The sequence below is a fragment of the Scylla paramamosain genome, chromosome 29 (genome assembly GCF_035594125.1).
Source record: "Scylla paramamosain isolate STU-SP2022 chromosome 29, ASM3559412v1, whole genome shotgun sequence".
NCBI lineage: Eukaryota > Metazoa > Arthropoda > Malacostraca > Decapoda > Portunidae > Scylla > Scylla paramamosain.
The window spans coordinates 3,753,552-3,771,589 of record NC_087179.1 but is presented as its reverse complement, the minus strand read 5'-3'; the positions used below and the strand labels follow the sequence as shown (position 1 = coordinate 3,771,589).

The following is an 18,038-nucleotide window of genomic DNA, read 5'->3' as shown; positions in this document are numbered from 1 at the left end:
ACAGGGTGGAATCAAAAGCTTTTCGTCTCATCAACTCCTCTCCTCTAACTGACTGTCTTCAGCCTCTCTCTCACCGCCGCAATGTTGCATCTCTAGCTGTCTTCTACCGCTATTTTCATGCTAACTGCTCTTCTGATCTTGCTAACTGCATGCCTCCCCTCCTTCCGCGGCCTCGCTGCACAAGACTTTCTTCTTTCTCTCACTCCTATTCTGTCCACCTCTCTAACACAAGAGTTAACCAGTATTCTCAATCATTCATCCCTTTCTCTGGTAAACTCTGGAACTCCTTGCCTGCTTCTGTATTTCCACCTTCCTATGACTTGAATTCCTTCAAGAGGGAGGTTTCAAGACACTTATCCACCAATTTTTGACCACTGCTTTGACCCTTTTAGGGACTGGCATTTCAGTGGGCATTTTTTTTTTATTAGATTTTTGTTGCCCTTGGCCAGTATCCTTCCTACATAAAAAAAAAAAAAAAAAAAACACCAGGACAATGAGGTCACAATCTCTCGGGTTACATCCTGTACCTACTTGCTGCTAAGTGAACAGGGGCTACACATTAAGACACCCACCCATTTGTCTCGCTGTGTGTATATGTGTATGTGTGTGTGTGTACAGGGACTGCCACGTGTAATGTGTAACCACGTGTAATTCAGGGACTGCCACATGTAACAGGGACTGCCATGTGTAAGCTTGGTCGCTTCTTGCAGCTTCCCATATTTCTTATGTTCTTGTGTGTATGTGTGTGCAGAATATCTCCATCTGATGTGAAGCACCAATAGTGATGTGGAGAAAGCAGATAATGAGCAATGATGTTCGGAAATAATAGCCAACATTGCATGTAGTATGTATTACAATAAAGGTAATCAGACAGGGTGGTGCTGTATGATATGTTGGGCCTTTTGCCACAAGGCAATCCTCAGAATATTGTTTATCCAGTGATGTTCACACATACTTAACGACCCACTGATCAAGAAGAGAGAAAATCCAGGAAGGCTACGGGCGATAGGGTCAAGGCAGGTGAGATTTTGGATATGTCAGATCTTCGTTTTGGTGAATGGAACATTCATACATGTCCCAAACCTCTAGCCACCTTGTCAGTTTGCCATTAAAAGTGGGCAAATTTAGTTTAGAAAGTTTAAATGGTATTTCTTTGTTTTCTCATTTTTGAGTTTCTTGTGTGACTTTTCATCTGAAAAGGATTTTATTAATTTCTTCTTCATATTTGATATCCTCTACCACAGCCTACTGCAGATTAACCTAGTCTAAGAAATAAATTTTTTCATTGTTGTTTTTGATAATACCTAATGTATTCTTTACTGTTATTTGCTTGACTTCTAATTCATGCATGCTAGTAGCATGAATGAATGTTTGGAGATCTTTGCTAATGGCAGTGATGCTTGCCTTGAGACCCCCCTCTGATTAATTTTTAGCTTTTTTAGATCCTTTATTTTACATTTTTCAGGAGGATGCTAACACTAATCGGAGTACTAGATTAATTGATACTAGGACCAAACAAGACTTGTATTTGTAAAGTGTGAAGCATCAAAACCATCACATTGTTGTCAGATGTATTATACTCTGAATTAATGAGTGGACTGCCATTCTGTGGGCAGAGGCAATGGCAGGGATCTGGTTCGAAGGACCTCTTTGGCAATTTGGTGTTATTATAGTGAGTTTACTATGTATAGGAAAAAACCTAGGCTTATCTAAGTACCTAACAGTGAACATGCCTGAAACTGGTCAGAGTACTTAACTGGAATCTTAGGCAGAAAGTCCACCTCAAGTATTTGGCTTAGTAGAGCAGAGCAACTGCTTTGAGTGGTAGCTGGAGTGTAACAGTGACTCCTTGAGTGTGACTGCCTGTGCCGCATCTGGAGCAGGCTCATAAAGCTTTGAGTCCAGGAGTTTGGATCTGTTTGGTCCCAGATCCTTGCTGGTTTACCCATTAATATGGTGAGTTGCTAAACTTGAATTGGCAACAATGTCCATCAATTAATTTCCCTGTTGGTAATATATTTCTGACACAAGGTTGAAACTAAATGGAGAAGGGTAAGCTGTAGTACCAAGTCCATTTTGCAAATGACACTCTTCCTAATATAGACTGAAAGGGAGATGTGTTACTTTAAGATACTTTGTAAACTGAATGCACCAGCTGAAGGAAGGTGTGAGGTGGTCATGAGAAGTGAGAAATGAAAGTGAGTTTAAGTATCTGGGAACAGTGCTAGGCACACGGTGAGATGGAAGGAGATAAGAGAGAGGATTGTGAAAGGTTGGTATGTCATAGGATCACCTGCAAGAGTCATGAAAGGGAGAAATGTGTCTATGAATGGAAAAAAAAAAAAGAAAAAAAAGAGAGGTTTAAGGAATAGTATCCTCCTCCTAAAATGAATGTATTGATCATAGATCATTGACACCCCCCTCAACTTTTTCTTCATTAACTTCTGCAACATTCGCGGTCTAAGATCTAATTTTCAATCTGTAGAACACCACCTCTCCTCTTCTAAACCTCATCTTCTTTTCCTCACTGAAACTCAGGTGTCTGAGGCAACTGACAGTAGCCCCTTTTCTGTTCCCTCCTACTTTCTCTATCCTCATTTTCGATCCAAAGCTGGATGCTGCGTTTATGTGCGCAATGACTTAACCTGCTCTCGTGCCCACGCTCTTGAATCTTCCGAGTTTTCCACCATCTGGCTACGACTACAGAGTCATTCTCATACTAAATTTATCTGTGCTGTATACCTCTCTCCTAACTCCTCTGACTATAAGAAATTCTTTGACTACTTAACTTCCAAAGTGGAGCACATTCTGACCCTCTTCCCTTTTGCAGAGATCTCCATTCTTGGAGACTTCAATGTTCACCACCAGCTTTGGCTTTCCTCTCCCTTCACTGACCATCCTGGTGAACTAGCCTACAACTTTGCTATCCTCCATGACCTAGAGCAATTGGTGCAACACCCTACTCGTATTCCTGACCGTCTTGGAGATACGCCCAACATTCTTGACCTTTTCCTGACCTCTAATCCTTCTGCTTATGCTGTCACCCTTTCTTCTCCGTTGGGCTCCTCCGATCACAATCTCATATCTTTATCTTGTCCTATCACTCCAATCCCTCCTCAGGATCCCCCTAAGCGAAGGTGCCTCTGGCGTTTTGCCTCTGCTAGTTGGGGGGACCTGAGGCGGTATTTTGCTGATTTTCCTTGGAATGACTACTGCTTCCGTGTCAGAGACCCGTCTTTGTGTGCTGAGCGCATAACAGAGGTGATAGTGTCTGGCATGGAGGCGTACATTCCTCACTCTTTTTCTCGTCCTAAACCTTCTAAACCTTGGTTTAACACAGCTTGTTCTCGTGCTATACATGATAGAGAGGTGGCCCACAAAAGGTACTTAAGCCTTCCTTCACCAGAATCTCATGCACTTTATATTTCTGCCCGGAACCATGCCAAGTCTGTTCTCCAACTAGCCAAAAACTCTTTCATTAACAGAAAATGTCAAAACCTTTCAAGATCTAACTCCCCTCGTGATTTCTGGCATCTAGCCAAAAATATCTCCAATAACTTTGCTTCTTCTTCTTTCCCTCCTCTACTTCAACCAGATGGCACCACTGCTATCACATCTATTTCTAAAGCTGAACTCTTTGCTCAAACCTTTGCTAAAAACTCTACCTTGGACGATTCTGGGCTTGTTCCTCCCTCTCCTCCACCCTCTGACTACTTCATGCCTCGTATTAAAATTCTTCGTAATGATGTTTTCCATGCCCTCGCTGGCCTAAACCCTCAGAAGGCTTATGGACCTGATGGGGTCCCTCCTATTGTTCTCCGAAACTGTGCCTCCGTGCTTGCACCTTGCCTAGTCAAACTCTTTCAGCTCTGTCTGTCAACATCTACCTTTCCTTCTTGCTGGAAGTTTGCCTACATTCAACCTGTTCCTAAAAAGGGTGACCGCTCTAATCCCTCAAACTACCGTCCTATTGCTTTAATTTCCTGCTTATCTAAAGTTTTTGAATCTATCCTCAACAGGAAGATTCTTAAACATCTATCACTTCACAACCTTCTATCTGATCGCCAGTATGGGTTCCGTCAAGGCCGCTCTACTGGTGATCTTCTGGCTTTCCTTACTGAGTCTTGGTCATCCTCTTTTAGAGACTTTGGTGAAACTTTTGCTGTTGCCTTGGACATATCAAAAGCCTTTGATAGAGTCTGGCACAAAGCTTTGATTTCCAAACTACCCTCCTACGGTTTCTATCCTTCTCTCTGTAACTTCATCTCAAGTTTCCTTTCTGACCGTTCTATTGCTGCTGTGGTAGACGGTCACTGTTCTTCTCCTAAATCTGCACAAGACTTTCTTCTTTCTCTCACTCCTATTCTGTCCACCTCTCTAACGCAAGAGTTAACCAGTATTCTCAATCATTCATCGCTTTCTCTGGTAAACTCTGGAACTCCTTGCCTGCTTCTGTATTTCCACCTTCCTATGACTTGAATTCCTTCAAGAGGGAGGTTTCAAGACACTTATCCACCAATTTTTGACCACTGCTTTGACCCTTTTAGGGACTGGCATTTCAGTGGGCATTTTTTTTTATTAGATTTTTGTTGCCCTTGGCCAGTATCCTTCCTACATAAAAAAAAAAAAAAAAAAAAAAAAAAAAAGACTTAGATGAGGAAAAGTGCACGAGTGTGTCATATGGAAATGAGTTATTCAAGGGAGGTGTGTGGAGGGTAAGAGCAATGAAAAATTAGCATGAGAGATGTGGTATGAGTGACTGTGTAAGTGGAATAAACTGTGGAATGATGGAATAACTGAAAAGGAAAAAATCTAAGATTGTATGGTCATACAGCAAAAATGTTTGAACATAAATTTAAATAGTTCAAGCAGGCAATTCATATTCTGGAAATTCATATCCAGAATAAATTTTTCCCTTAAAAAAAAAAATAATAATAAGTTTCAACCCCATCTATAACGTACACAGTACTCACAATCACAGTTGTTTTCAGCATGCAAGACATTATTCCTAGTAACTAACATTGCTAAAAAGCATCACATGTGAAACATGAAATAAATATAAATGATAAAGGAGGAAGGTGATTAGCCAAATGTTCCTGTGAACAATAGGCAAGGTAATAAAATCTTTAAAAAAGCAAAGAAAGATATTTGTTAATCATAAATCAGAAACTAACACTAGAGAATCACACAAATGAAATGTGAGAAATATGTATGCATTGTTAACAAATATGTGAGTGGCCTTCACATATATAGATGGAGATATGATAAAATAATATCTCTTACTGGATTCACACTGGAACATGCAGCACTGGTGTGGAATACACATTTAAAAAAATTATGAAAAATTACAAAGAGCAGAAACAAGACAGGTGCCAAGTCTCAGAATTAAAAAAAAAAAAAAAGAAAAAAAAATTCATATATATATATATATATAATATATATATATATATATATATATATATATATATATATATATATATATATATATATATATATATGTGATATATATATATGTGATATATTTATCACATCTTTATCAGTATTGCTATTGTGATTTATATATATATATATAAACATGAGTATGGTGTACAAAAAGATTAAGAACAAAGAAAAGATATATATGGAAAACCTGTCAATCAAAAAAACTAAGCATGGAGAGGTCGCAGCAGGAAAATTAACAAGATAACAGGAGATAAGGATGTGCAAAAGTACAGTTATCTCAGGAAAGGAACAGATCAATGGAATACATTGTTTGAGGAGGTGGTGTGTGCAAACAGTATGTATAAATTTCACAAAATATGATAATCTAATTTTAACCATTCCACTGCTGTTTGGCACATCTTTCCTCAATTACTAACCATTCTGACACATCTTTTCTTGTTCAACAGCCACTTCCAAACACTGTACTACCTAGAAATTGCAAAATCATCTTTTTTATCCCCTTCTTTCTTGTAGATTGCAGGGAAAGGGTTAAGACACAATGAGCTAAACTCAATCCCACAAAAATACAAAACTCTTAATACAGACCTCTTATAAGAATATAAATCATGATGACACTTGTGACACACTTGATTCCTTACCTCCTCTTCATGGATGCCAGCTGTTGCATCCATGGTGTGGTGTGGCAGACTGTAGTGGTGCAGAGCAGGAATTGGAGGAAAACATTCACAAATCAGACAAAATACACATCATTGTGCTCATATGTAGAAACTTGTTTACTCTGAAATATGAAAGAAAAGAAAATTATTCTTTATATTATAAAGGTACAGGTAATAAGGAAAAGTGTAATCAAAGGGTGATGTCTGTTTAGTGTCTCCAGAATGTTTATGGTAGATGACTTCTTGAAACAGAAGTGGAGGAAACACACGGAAAGGTTAGCAAGGGCAGGGATGATTTAAGGAAGGAAAAGGTGCACATCATATACTGAAATGATAGCTTGAAAGTGCTCAGGAGTCACCATTATCTTCATTATTTTATTTATGCAAATTTCCTCTTATAGGTTTATGGCTCAGTTCCTTATTTATTGCACATCTGCTCCACACTTTTCCATCATCTTGCTATCCAGTCTGCTCTCCTAATATCCTCCATACATCTCAACATCCTGCTCATCTTATCATCTTATCTCTTTAGTTGCAGGCCATGTTTCAACATAGCTCACATTTGCACAGTAGCAGTTCATCTTAGTTGCATCCTTGTGTTGACCAAGCTTGCTCTCTCTCATGGGGATTACAAAAATAACCTTTCCTTACTTATTCCCAGACACTTCATTTCTCAGCAAAATGTGGTGCTTTTTTTTTATATTATTGGATTTCATACAGTCACTTAGCTCAGTTTTCTTGACCGGTTTTTATAATAACTGAGACTTTTATGAGACATATTTCTTCTATAGTCTTTCTGTCATAAGCTAATAGTTTTCAAGATAGGAATTTTCCAGTTATAATTTAGCTGTCATGGTGAACCTGTCTTCACAGTCAGCAGAGCTGCCATCTACCAAACTTCTTAAACACTAATATTTAAAGCTCCAATCATATTTCATTTGCCTCATATGCATATAAAATTTGCACCTTACCACTCTTCACTTATCTCCAGTACATGACTCCAGCATCAATGAAGACTAATAAGGTATGCATGTTACTAGGTTAGGTTAGTTTAGGTTAGTTAGGTTAGGGAAAAAAGTGTGGGATGAGAGGGAAGAACAGGAAATTTATGCATTTCCAATAAAAATGAGTCCCAAATTCATGTGAATCATATAAAAACAAACAGGAAAAAAAGCAAAATCACCAGTGTAGGGAATGACTGGTGTAAAGTAAAAATTTATCCTCTTTCATATCATGATCTGTACAATGTAAGGATCAGCAGTGAAATTAATGAGCTGAACGAATCCCTGAAGGGGGGTCAAGAGCGGTGCAGCCCCCTATCTTAGTAAGATTACATTAGGGATATTATTTCAGAATAACTACATATTCACTTCTACTTTCATGACATATCTCACTGGCTAGAACTTCTTGTGCTATTTTCAACCCCATATATAGTGTTGCAAATTAATACTAATGCCATCTGCAATTTCTGAAAATTTATTATCTTTTTGTTTCTGAATAAGGTAAGATTTTAGATTAGATTAGTTAGGTAGGTAGATCAGGTATGGTATGGTATGGTTTGGTTAGGTTAAATTTGATTTGGTTTGGATTGGTTAGGTTTGGTTTAGTTAAGTTGGATTTGGTTTGGGTAAGTTAGGTTAAGAACTCCAAATATGTGTCGAAAACTTATTGTAATGCCACCAATGAATTTTTTTTTTATTTATCACATCTTTATCAGTATTGCTATTGTGAGCAATTAGTCTAAACTGTGAACTACATAGTGTTGATAAGTTACTAATGGTACTTACAAGGACAAAATTACTTGTTTCTTGACAAATTTTGATGCTTTTTGACTAATTTACAATAAATTTTGTTGTAAATTGCGCTGTTCCTTACGATGGTAGGAGGGTAAAAACTGAAAACAGTGATCTGCAACTGAAAGTGATGGCAGATTATTTAAAAACGCATCAAAGCTTATCAAAAAAATAACTTTCGTCAACCATATGGAGTTTGTAAGGAAACTGGAGATTTACCCGGTTAGGTTAGGTCTGATTAGTATCCCTGGGGAGAGAGGAGGGCGCACCTTCCGGCTAGATACAGGGGGATTATGATGAAAATCTAAAAAATTTACCTTAAACCCAATGTAGCTTCAGTTTTCCAAGACAACATCTCTCCCAGACAGCACACCCACTTCACTCATATACCTCCACTCGCCTCCAGTGTTTTCTATCCCTCCTTGACAATAACCTTTCTCCAAATATTTACTGACCGCACAATATATATACCTTTTACTCCTGCACTCGTGACACCATTCTGCCTAGTCCCTGCAGGCGAGGTGGGCACTTTAGGCATGGGTGGCGTAGGCGTATGAGAAAGGTCCACAATTGAAGGAACTGCATGACTGACACCTGTAGATAACAAAGGGACCAGGTATGTAGAAGTGAATGAATGTATGTATGTATGTATGTTTTTTTTTTTTTTTTTATGTAGGAGGGACACTGGCCAAGGGCAACAAAAATCCAATTAAAAGAAAAAAAAACATACTTAGATGCCAGTCCCAGAAAAGGGTCCAAAGCGGTAGTCAAAAATTGAAGGATATGTGTCTTGAAACCTCTCTCTTGAAGGAATTCAAGTCATAGGAAGGTGGAAATACAGAAGGAAATACAGAAGGAACCGAGTGAAGGCAACACCATGGTGCTCACTGACGTTACATTTCGTACTATACACAGAGTGAACTGACAAACTAGGGTTTATATCTTTATATATGTAACGCTCCTTTTTATTATTTCTGTGTTTCTTTGAGTCTCCCCAATAATTGTTTTCTTTTGTAGCTTGCGGTGAAGAGGATGATAATAGCGGTAATTAAAGGTTTAGTGATTATATGAAAAAGTATATTTATAAGGCGTGTATTCGTGGGAGTGATTTAGAAGTCTTGAAACATTTGTTATAAATAGTCTTTACTTATTTCAACTGTTGTTTTCTCTAATCAGTGGTAATACGAATAATAGGATTACATCATGTTGCGTCAGCCTACCAGTAACTCATAAGGTGTCATTCCCTAGCTTATAAAATATGTTAGTAATTTAGAATTCAATTATTAACTTCAACTAATGTCCAGCCTATATGTTCACCTTGCTAGCCAATTATTCCTGCATTTTTATTTAAACTCACGGTTCAGTAAAATTATTTGTGAAAGAAGAGAGAGAGAGAACTAGCTAAGGTTCCAATAACTTCAGAGGCCTGGGGGTGGGTGTTGAAGGGGAGAGCATAGAATGGCGTCTCCCTTCCCTCTGGCAACAGGTGGGTCTCGTAGCTCTGAAATATTTGATTTTTCTTTTATTTAGAAGTGAATATTACTGTGTTCATGTTTATTATTCATGTCTCTAGTGAAGATATAGTGACTGTACGTGTTGACAGAATGGCGTCTCCCTTCCCTCTGGCAACAGATAAAATAGCCGGTGTTGGTCCCACGTGGAGACAGGCCACAGAGTCTTGGGAAAGTGTTAGCCATGTAATGTTTCTTTAGTCAAATATAGTCTACTGTGAATGTGTTGTGAGCAATATTATTGCCGTAGAGAAGTGATGGATGAAGGCTGTGACGCTATTTAGGGATATAACGGTGCCCAGAATCAATGGTACTCTTGAGAAGTTATAAAAGTAATTATTTTCTTGTGTATTCGTAGTGTTAAGTAACGGAGTATAAGTGTATATGCCATACCAGAATTTCAAGTGCCTTTTTTTTTTTTCTAGATTAACCACTCGATAAAGTGTCATAGTGGGTAAGTCAACCCAAAGAATCCCATCAGTATTATTCATTTAATTATTTTTGCTATTTTTATATTTTTCGTTCCTCATAATAAAGCCACACTGTAGGTACTGTGTGATAATTAACCTCTCCCTACCCTCTGGCCATGACGATGAAGGCGAGAACCATTACCAATCAAAAATGTGTTTTTTTTTTTTCTTGTGTGTGTGCTTCACCTCTTCTCTCTTCCTCTTCTTATTTTTTCTTCTTCACCGTGAAGATCTTTGCCTCGTCTCATTAGAGCTCTGATCGGACCGGTGAGGAGGAGGGAGGAGGGGGGAACCGGAGGAGGGGGGTGGCATTACATATACAATTCGTCTGCAAGAGGTTGAAATCAAGGAGATTTGCTTTCAGCTCATTAACTCCCTCACATATGTCGTCAGTGTTGGCATACAACAAATCACTGACGTAATTACGTGTCGTATATTGACTTTCCATAACAGTTTTTACAGAGAGAACCAAGGGGTCATCTTCCATTGACGACCTCTCGTTCCACATCTTACCAAAGAAGTTTTTCTGTCTACTCTTTACTAAAGCGGGCAATGGGGGACAACCAGACTCGGTATAACATACATCATTACATGTAGATAATCGTACTCAGAATAAATATTTTAATGCCCAATTATAGAATTTCATAACTGGTCTCAAGTCAGCGTTCAGCCAGGACTCACACCCATACAGTATAGCTGACATTACGCAGGCTTCAAACACTCGTTTTTTGACATGGAATGGAATATCATTATTTTTCTTTAGGAACGATATAAATTTCGTGACATGAGCCATTTTAGCAGTGGCGTGGGCCTTCACTGACGACGACACGAACTCATCAGCAGTGAAGGGTGACCCTAGGTACATGTACTGGCTATACGGCTCCACCTTCAGGTCACCTATGCATACAGTATCTTTGTCCTCGATCGTGCCATTTATCACAAAAAATTTTGTTTCTGCCTCATTGACTTCCATTCCGTAATCATCACAAAACTTATTCATAAGAGACAATTTTTGAATCATTCTTTCTCTGGTAGCTGACAAAAGAACAGTGTCATCCATTAGAATAAGTATGTGTAACCATTTCAAGAAGCCATCACCATTACAGTTATCCTTAATAAGCTTAATAAAATCATTTACACATATAATAAATAACACAGGATGTGGGAGAGCCCTGGTGGACCCCGATTGTGGCCACGAACATAGCGGTGCCAATGATACTCTGTCATACTGTACATGGCACAGACGACACTCAGCATCACCATCCCACACCCAAGGCACATTAGAATTCTTATTAATATATGTCTTGGCAGTAAATCATACACTTTCCTAAAATCGATAAAAGTAAGAAATATTTTTTTCTTTCTTCTTCTGGCAAAGTCCGTGTGGAGACGTAAGGTTACAATATGTTCCATACACTCACGACCACTCTGTGCGCCTGCCTGCTCACGATATGGTTTGAGCCACTGCTCTAGCCTTGCGCACAACACCATATCGAACAACTTCGAGATACTGTTTGTGACGCTAATGCCCCTACAATTTTTAGTGTCTTTCCGATCCCCGCTCTTAAAAATGGTAAAAAACTTTGCGCGATTCCAACTTGTAGGGTATTGGGCAGTAGTAAATATTGTGTTAAAAAGTGAAGTGACAAACATTATCCACTGGGCTGGAAGCAACTTAAAAATCCCAGGAGCTATGCCGTCAGGACCGCAAGCCTTATTTGCATTAATCTTAGCAATCTGAGCCGTGACCTCAGCGGGAGAATTCGGGTCATCCAACACCGGTATCATTACTTGAGCGTCACGGCACTCATCTGCCAGGTCGGGTGTGGGAACATTCATTAAATTGTTATAATAAAGTTTAAATTCCTCATCAGAAGGCTTAATATCTGCCTGAACACTATCATGTAGGTTTCCTCTCCAAATGATGGCCTGCCACACCCGCCTATCGTCCCGGTCTTCTAATAGTCGTTGCCAGCGAGTGAGCATACTGCCGCCACCTCGCACCCTCTCACCGCGACAGCGGCTTGACTTGGCACAGTCGTACAGTGTGTTGGCTAAGCTTTCAGCGCATTCATTGATGTCAGTCATGTCATGAAACCTTAATATATCAAGATTGTGCACATTATCTGTGAATAAATTTCTATCAATACAAGTAAATCCTACAGGTCTGCGCACCCTCGAATCATGTTCTAAGGATTCGAATCAGGCGTGCGCACCAAGGTGACACGCGCGGCGGTAAACATTGTCCAGACTAATTACAGGAACATTTACTTCAATACTAATGGGAGCATGATCTGAGGGGAAACAGTTTTCTTGATGCACACAAAAGGATTCTATAATATTTACCACGTCATGTGACACCAAACATACATCTAATTCTGACATCCAATTTCTCCTTTTATGGTATGTCATATTACCCTTATAGTGGTAAACAGGGGTCAGCAGGTTGTTCAATACAGTAACCTGTTATCCACACACAACGTAGATAACACAAATGCATTTTCATTTGGAGTAGGTATATTATCAGAAATAGTAGGATATTCATACATGTGAGCGTTAGGAATGTCACTAAGTGCTGGTAACTCACGGACATACTCTCCAAATCTAGCATTCATGTCCCCCATAATAATGCACTTGTCGTCAGTCTGGAGTTTTTCTTGGATAGCTGAAAATGCATGGTGGGTGAAATATTCAGAGTCGCAATATAGCAAAAAACAAAAGTGACACTTGGAATACATCTTAGTTTTAACCACACTTGATCATCTGTGTTGCAATATACATTACTAATATATCGAGTTAGATAATTCTTAATCAGCACTATGGTGCCACCTCGGTGGGCTACAGCACTATTAGTACATCTGAAGGTTACATAGCCGGGCAAAGACACACTCATTTCAGTTTTGATTTCACTCAAGCTCACAATATCGTATTGTAAAAATAAAATTTGCACCTCTGGTTTTTCCAGCTTAGTTCGAACAGCATTAATATTCCACGACAATACCTTAATAGATTTCACAGGAGGATGTCGTGGTCTTCCTAAAAACCCATCAAACTAAATCTGTCAATCACTTGTCCGTCCTTATATAGCTGCCGTTCTTTATAGTCCATATAGATATTACAACCGACATTTTCAGGTCTTTCTTTCTCTCTTTTTTCAACATCCTTTAGCCGCTTTCATTCTTCTCTTACCGCTGGGTGTGTATCCTTCTTAATGAAGATCCTTTTATACACATCGCCGGCATCCTTTAAGTGCTTGGCACGCTCCAGCACAGAATCGCGGTCATTCCTTGACGCCACGGTGATTAGTATGGGGCGGTGTCGACCACCCTCCCGACCCAGGCGTCCTGATGATATTATGGCAGTGGACGATCCTATAGCTGTCCACACTTTCTCGATTTTGGTCAGGGGAAGGATGCAAGCAAACACTGGAGTCCTCTGCTGCTTTATATTGACGGAAACCACTCACGTACAAGTTCAAGTACCGGGGGCAGGTCGGGGCATAAAGCTTTGAAAGGGGTGGACGCCACCACTTAACACAGTTTTACCCCTACATCACAGGTCACAGGCTACCACCACATTCACTGTTGCTTACTACAGTCAGTATCTCTCAGCACATGTATACACATGGGTCACAACTGCGGAGATAGGGCACAAAAGCGAAGCAGAAGGCCGGGCAAGGCGCCTGAGGAAGCTAGACATCACGGCGTCCCCTCTGTCAGTCTGTCTCCTACACAATTCACCACTCCCTGACATGCCCACCCAGCCCGCCAGATTTAAACAGAGTAAACAAATATTTCCTTGCCCTCGTAACAGAACCATACTCCATACATGGATGGATAAGGTCCTTGTACAGAGTTAGCAGGTAGGGGGTGGGGGGGGTGAGAAAAACTGGCGGAAACGTCTCAGAACACCTAACTTCATAGAAGTTGCTTTAGCTAGAGATAAGATGTGAAATTTCCTGTTCAGATTATAAGTAAAGGGCAGACCGAGGATGTTCAGTGTAGAGGGGAACAATTGAGTATTATTGAAGAAGAGAGGATAGTTGTCATGGTTTCTACAATATCATTAAAGTCTTAACCAGGTTATTGAAGGATTGACATCACAAAATGGAACGATTCTAAAAAAAAAAAATATTATATATATATATATATATATATATATATATATATATATATATATATATATATATATATATATATATATATATATATATATATATATATATGTATATATATATATATATATATATATATATATATATATATATATATATATATATATATATATATATATATATATATATATTATAACTAAAATTATTATTATTATTATTATTATTATTATTATTATTATTATTATTATTATTATTATTATTATTATTATACCCCCCTAAGTGATACAGATAACAGAGAAGACAGACAAAATGAAAATCGTGAGTACAGACAACAGGGAGATACGCGGCGTGTGTGGTGGAGGCCGCCGGTGCCCCACACACCACGCCCATCTAGGTGAAAGTAGAGGTACAAAAGTTTGGATGGTTGTGGCGCTGCGTGCCTTGCGTCTCCTACAAGTAAGTGGCGGCATTCAACTTCCACTGGGAAGAGACCTTCACCACGCGGCAGAAGTACACCTCCTTGCCGCCTGCTGAGAGCGCGCCAACGGTCAATAGAGGCTGTGGTGAAGATTGTCATGAAACACAACCGAGGGAAGGTCGTCACCCTCACCACGGTGGCGGACTTCCTGCGGCGGTTGGGGCGAGGAAAGAAGGAAGACTTTGTGTTTGGCATCAACATTGAGAGTGAGAACAAGAAAGAATGTTAAGAGCAGCAGGCAGACGAGACAAAACAACACAAGAATGAAAGCAATGAAGGGAAAGGAATGGCGGAGGGCAAGGTTTCATGGGTTGGAAGAACTTTTAAGTGTCCCAACTGCGTGCTGCCGTCCTGGGGTCTCATGCAGGCCTTGGAGCCCCTGCCAGTGAAGCCGCCGACGGTGATGGACATCTACGTGGACATTCTGTCGACGGAATGCACGCTGGTGAAGGAGACGGATGTGTTGTTGAAGGAGTAGAAGAGCTGTGCCTCGGAGCTGGCAGCTCTCAAGGCGGAGATGGCACGGATGGAAAACGAGACGGACAGCATGGAGGCCTCGTGGGTCAATGACGTGATGGACGAAGGTGAAGGAACGATGAGTCTAAACAAGGAACGAACAGAAGAAGGGTGTGGATCCAAGAATGAAGATGAATGGAGGGAACTGCTGGGTAGTTATCGTGAAGAGAATTACTGGACTCTGGATGAAGGAGAAGACTGCAACAACAAAGAGTATAAGAAGGAAGGGAGTGACGAAGCAGAGACGGCGGAGGTGGAAGGTGAGGAGCATAGTAAGGACTGGAGCAGGCACGAGAGTAATCCAACCATGCTCTGCGCGTTCTTGCTACTGCGGCGTCACAAAGGCACATACTGAGGCGCCAATGTGAAGGGAAATGTAGAGGGAAAATGAAGGAAAAAAAAAAAGAAAAAAGAAAATACAAAAAAGTACTAGTTATAAGTTAAGAAAAAGTTATCAGAAAAAAAAAGAAAAAAAGAAAATTTAACAAAAACCAAATAAAAAGAAAAAAATATAAGAAAATAGTAAAAAAAAAAAAAAATCAAGGTTTAAGTTAAGATTTTCTTAAGATATTACGACATTCGGATCCGGCTGCCGGAATCGTAAGCAAATCTCACAGTGTATTGAAGGATCGTAAGACCAAAAGTGGACGGAGTCAGCGGCCCGATCGGAACCTGCCGCCACCAGGTTCCTGGCTTCTGTTTCAGTTCAGGCGACCGCAAGTGTGAACGTCTGTGGCATTGTCGTACGATCTAGTTCAGTGATGAAGTAACCTTCATAGGGAGAAGATGACGGCGACGTCCTCAGATACTGAGTTCTGTGCCGATTTCATGGAACTTCATAAAGAACTACATTATCTACGGAAGGTGAGAAGAGATTATAGAGACAAAGGTAAAACAAATGCAGCATATAGCATTTTATGAGAGCCATTTCAGGAAAAGGATGCAACGGTCAGTCAAGACTGTGTTGCTAAGAAAATAAGTAAATAACCTCAGGAACTGCTTCCGGAAAGAACGTTTGTGTCGATGTCATTGAAATTTATGAAGAACAACCTTGTCTATGGAAGGAGAAAAGTAAAGATTACAGCGAAAGCATTAAGAAAATAAAATAAAATAAATAAGTAAATAAATAAATAAATAAATAAAGGAATTCAGGGGTTGCTTCCGAAGAGAACTTCAGAAAATTGTAGAATGCATGAAGTAGGGGTGAAGTTCCATGCAGCCAGGAGGCAATTCACTTTTCTTCTTTGAACCTTTTTTTTATTTGGTCGCTTGGTTTTCTGTACTCCTGCTGTGATATATCCCACAGCGAAGGGTCCAGGAGCACAGTCGATATTCTCATCGCTTAGTAAAGAGGCCATATCCATATTCTATCATATCTCGGGAAAAATGAAGGAACACTGAACATTTGTGGGCAACGCTGAGGTTGGAACTGAACGGAATTAGAACGGAACCTGATCTGCGGTCGTAACGTCCATGGGGGCTTTAGAAGTTTAGAGGACAAAGTAAAGAAGAAAATAAGATAAAATGAAAAAAAAAATAAATAAAAGAAAAAATGAAAATAAAAAAAAGTTTTAAGTGTAGAATAGAAAGTAAAAAAAAAATAAATAAATAAAAAAAAAAATATATATATATATATATATATATATATATATATATATATATATATATATATATATATATATATATATATATATATATATGATAAAAAGAAAAAAAGTTTAGGTTTAAGTTTATAGTAGAAAGTAACAAAAAATATAAAATAATAATAATAATAATAATAATAATAATAATATTATTATTATTATTATTATTATTATTATTATTATTATGATTATGATTACTATTATTATGACTATTACAGTTACGCACACTGACACACACATACACACACAATATAACTGAGAATTTTTTAAGACTGAACGTTTCCCTTTGTGTCTCACAACACAAGGGGGTAGTCACAGCCTGCCCTCTAAAGACAACTCTCTTCCTCCACACAAAACTACAAGCACCTAATAACACACACACCCTTCACTCCAAAAATTTTAAAATCATGGCGACTCCTACACCAGCCTCGGGAGTCCCCATCTGGGGAGGGGACCATAAATGTCCCCAGGTCGGACTGCCTTTCCGTCGACGACCCTAAGTGTCTTGACACCCCCCTCAACTTTTTCTTCATTAACTTCTGCAACATTCGCGGTCTAAGATCTAATTTTCAATCTGTAGAACACCACCTCTCCTCTTCTAAACCTCATCTTCTTTTCCTCACTGAAACTCAGGTGTCTGAGGCAACTGACAGTAGCCCCTTTTCTGTTCCCTCCTACTTTCTCTATCCTCATTTTCGATCCAAAGCTGGATGCTGCGTTTATGTGCGCAATGACTTAACCTGCTCTCGTGCCCACGCTCTTGAATCTTCCGAGTTTTCCACCATCTGGCTACGACTACAGAGTCATTCTCATACTAAATTTATCTGTGCTGTATACCTCTCTCCTAACTCCTCTGACTATAAGAAATTCTTTGACTACTTAACTTCCAAAGTGGAGCACATTCTGACCCTCTTCCCTTTTGCAGAGATCTCCATTCTTGGAGACATCAATGTTCACCACCAGCTTTGGCTTTCCTCTCCCTTCACTGACCATCCTGGTGAACTAGCCTACAACTTTGCTATCCTCCATGACCTAGAGCAATTGGTGCAACACCCTACTCGTATTCCTGACCGTCTTGGAGATACGCCCAACATTCTTGACCTTTTCCTGACCTCTAATCCTTCTGCTTATGCTGTCACCCTTTCTTCTCCGTTGGGCTCCTCCGATCACAATCTCATATCTTTATCTTGTCCTATCACTCCAATCCCTCCTCAGGATCCCCCTAAGCGAAGGTGCCTCTGGCGTTTTGCCTCTGCTAGTTGGGGGGACCTGAGGCGGTATTTTGCTGATTTTCCTTGGAATGACTACTGCTTCCGTGTCAGAGACCCGTCTTTGTGTGCTGAGCGCATAACAGAGGTGATAGTGTCTGGCATGGAGGCGTACATTCCTCACTCTTTTTCTCGTCCTAAACCTTC

General features: G+C 39.6%; 1 protein-coding gene and 1 long non-coding RNA gene across 4 annotated transcripts in view; one reads left to right on the top strand and one right to left on the bottom strand.

Moving 5' to 3' along the window:
- LOC135115183 (ankyrin-1-like) overlaps positions 1-8,797 on the bottom strand; it is a 123,579-nt gene extending 114,782 nt beyond the window's left edge. Inside the window, exons 1-3 of one of the 3 annotated variants that reach the window (XM_064031686.1) lie at positions 8,622-8,797; positions 8,363-8,485; positions 6,081-6,220 (exon numbers count right to left, since the gene is read on the bottom strand). In XM_064031686.1, coding sequence (XP_063887756.1) covers positions 6,081-6,113 — 33 coding nt within the window. In that variant the 5' untranslated portion in view covers positions 6,114-6,220; positions 8,363-8,485; positions 8,622-8,797. The other 2 variants (XM_064031688.1, XM_064031687.1) reach the window with 2 other exon arrangements.
- Positions 8,798-9,344: 547 nt separating this feature from the next.
- Positions 9,345-18,038, top strand: part of LOC135115186 (uncharacterized) — a 41,604-nt gene continuing 32,910 nt past the window's right edge. Inside the window, exon 1 of the long non-coding RNA XR_010275844.1 lies at positions 9,345-9,377. This is a non-coding gene — a long non-coding RNA (uncharacterized LOC135115186). The remainder of the gene's footprint in view (positions 9,378-18,038) is intronic.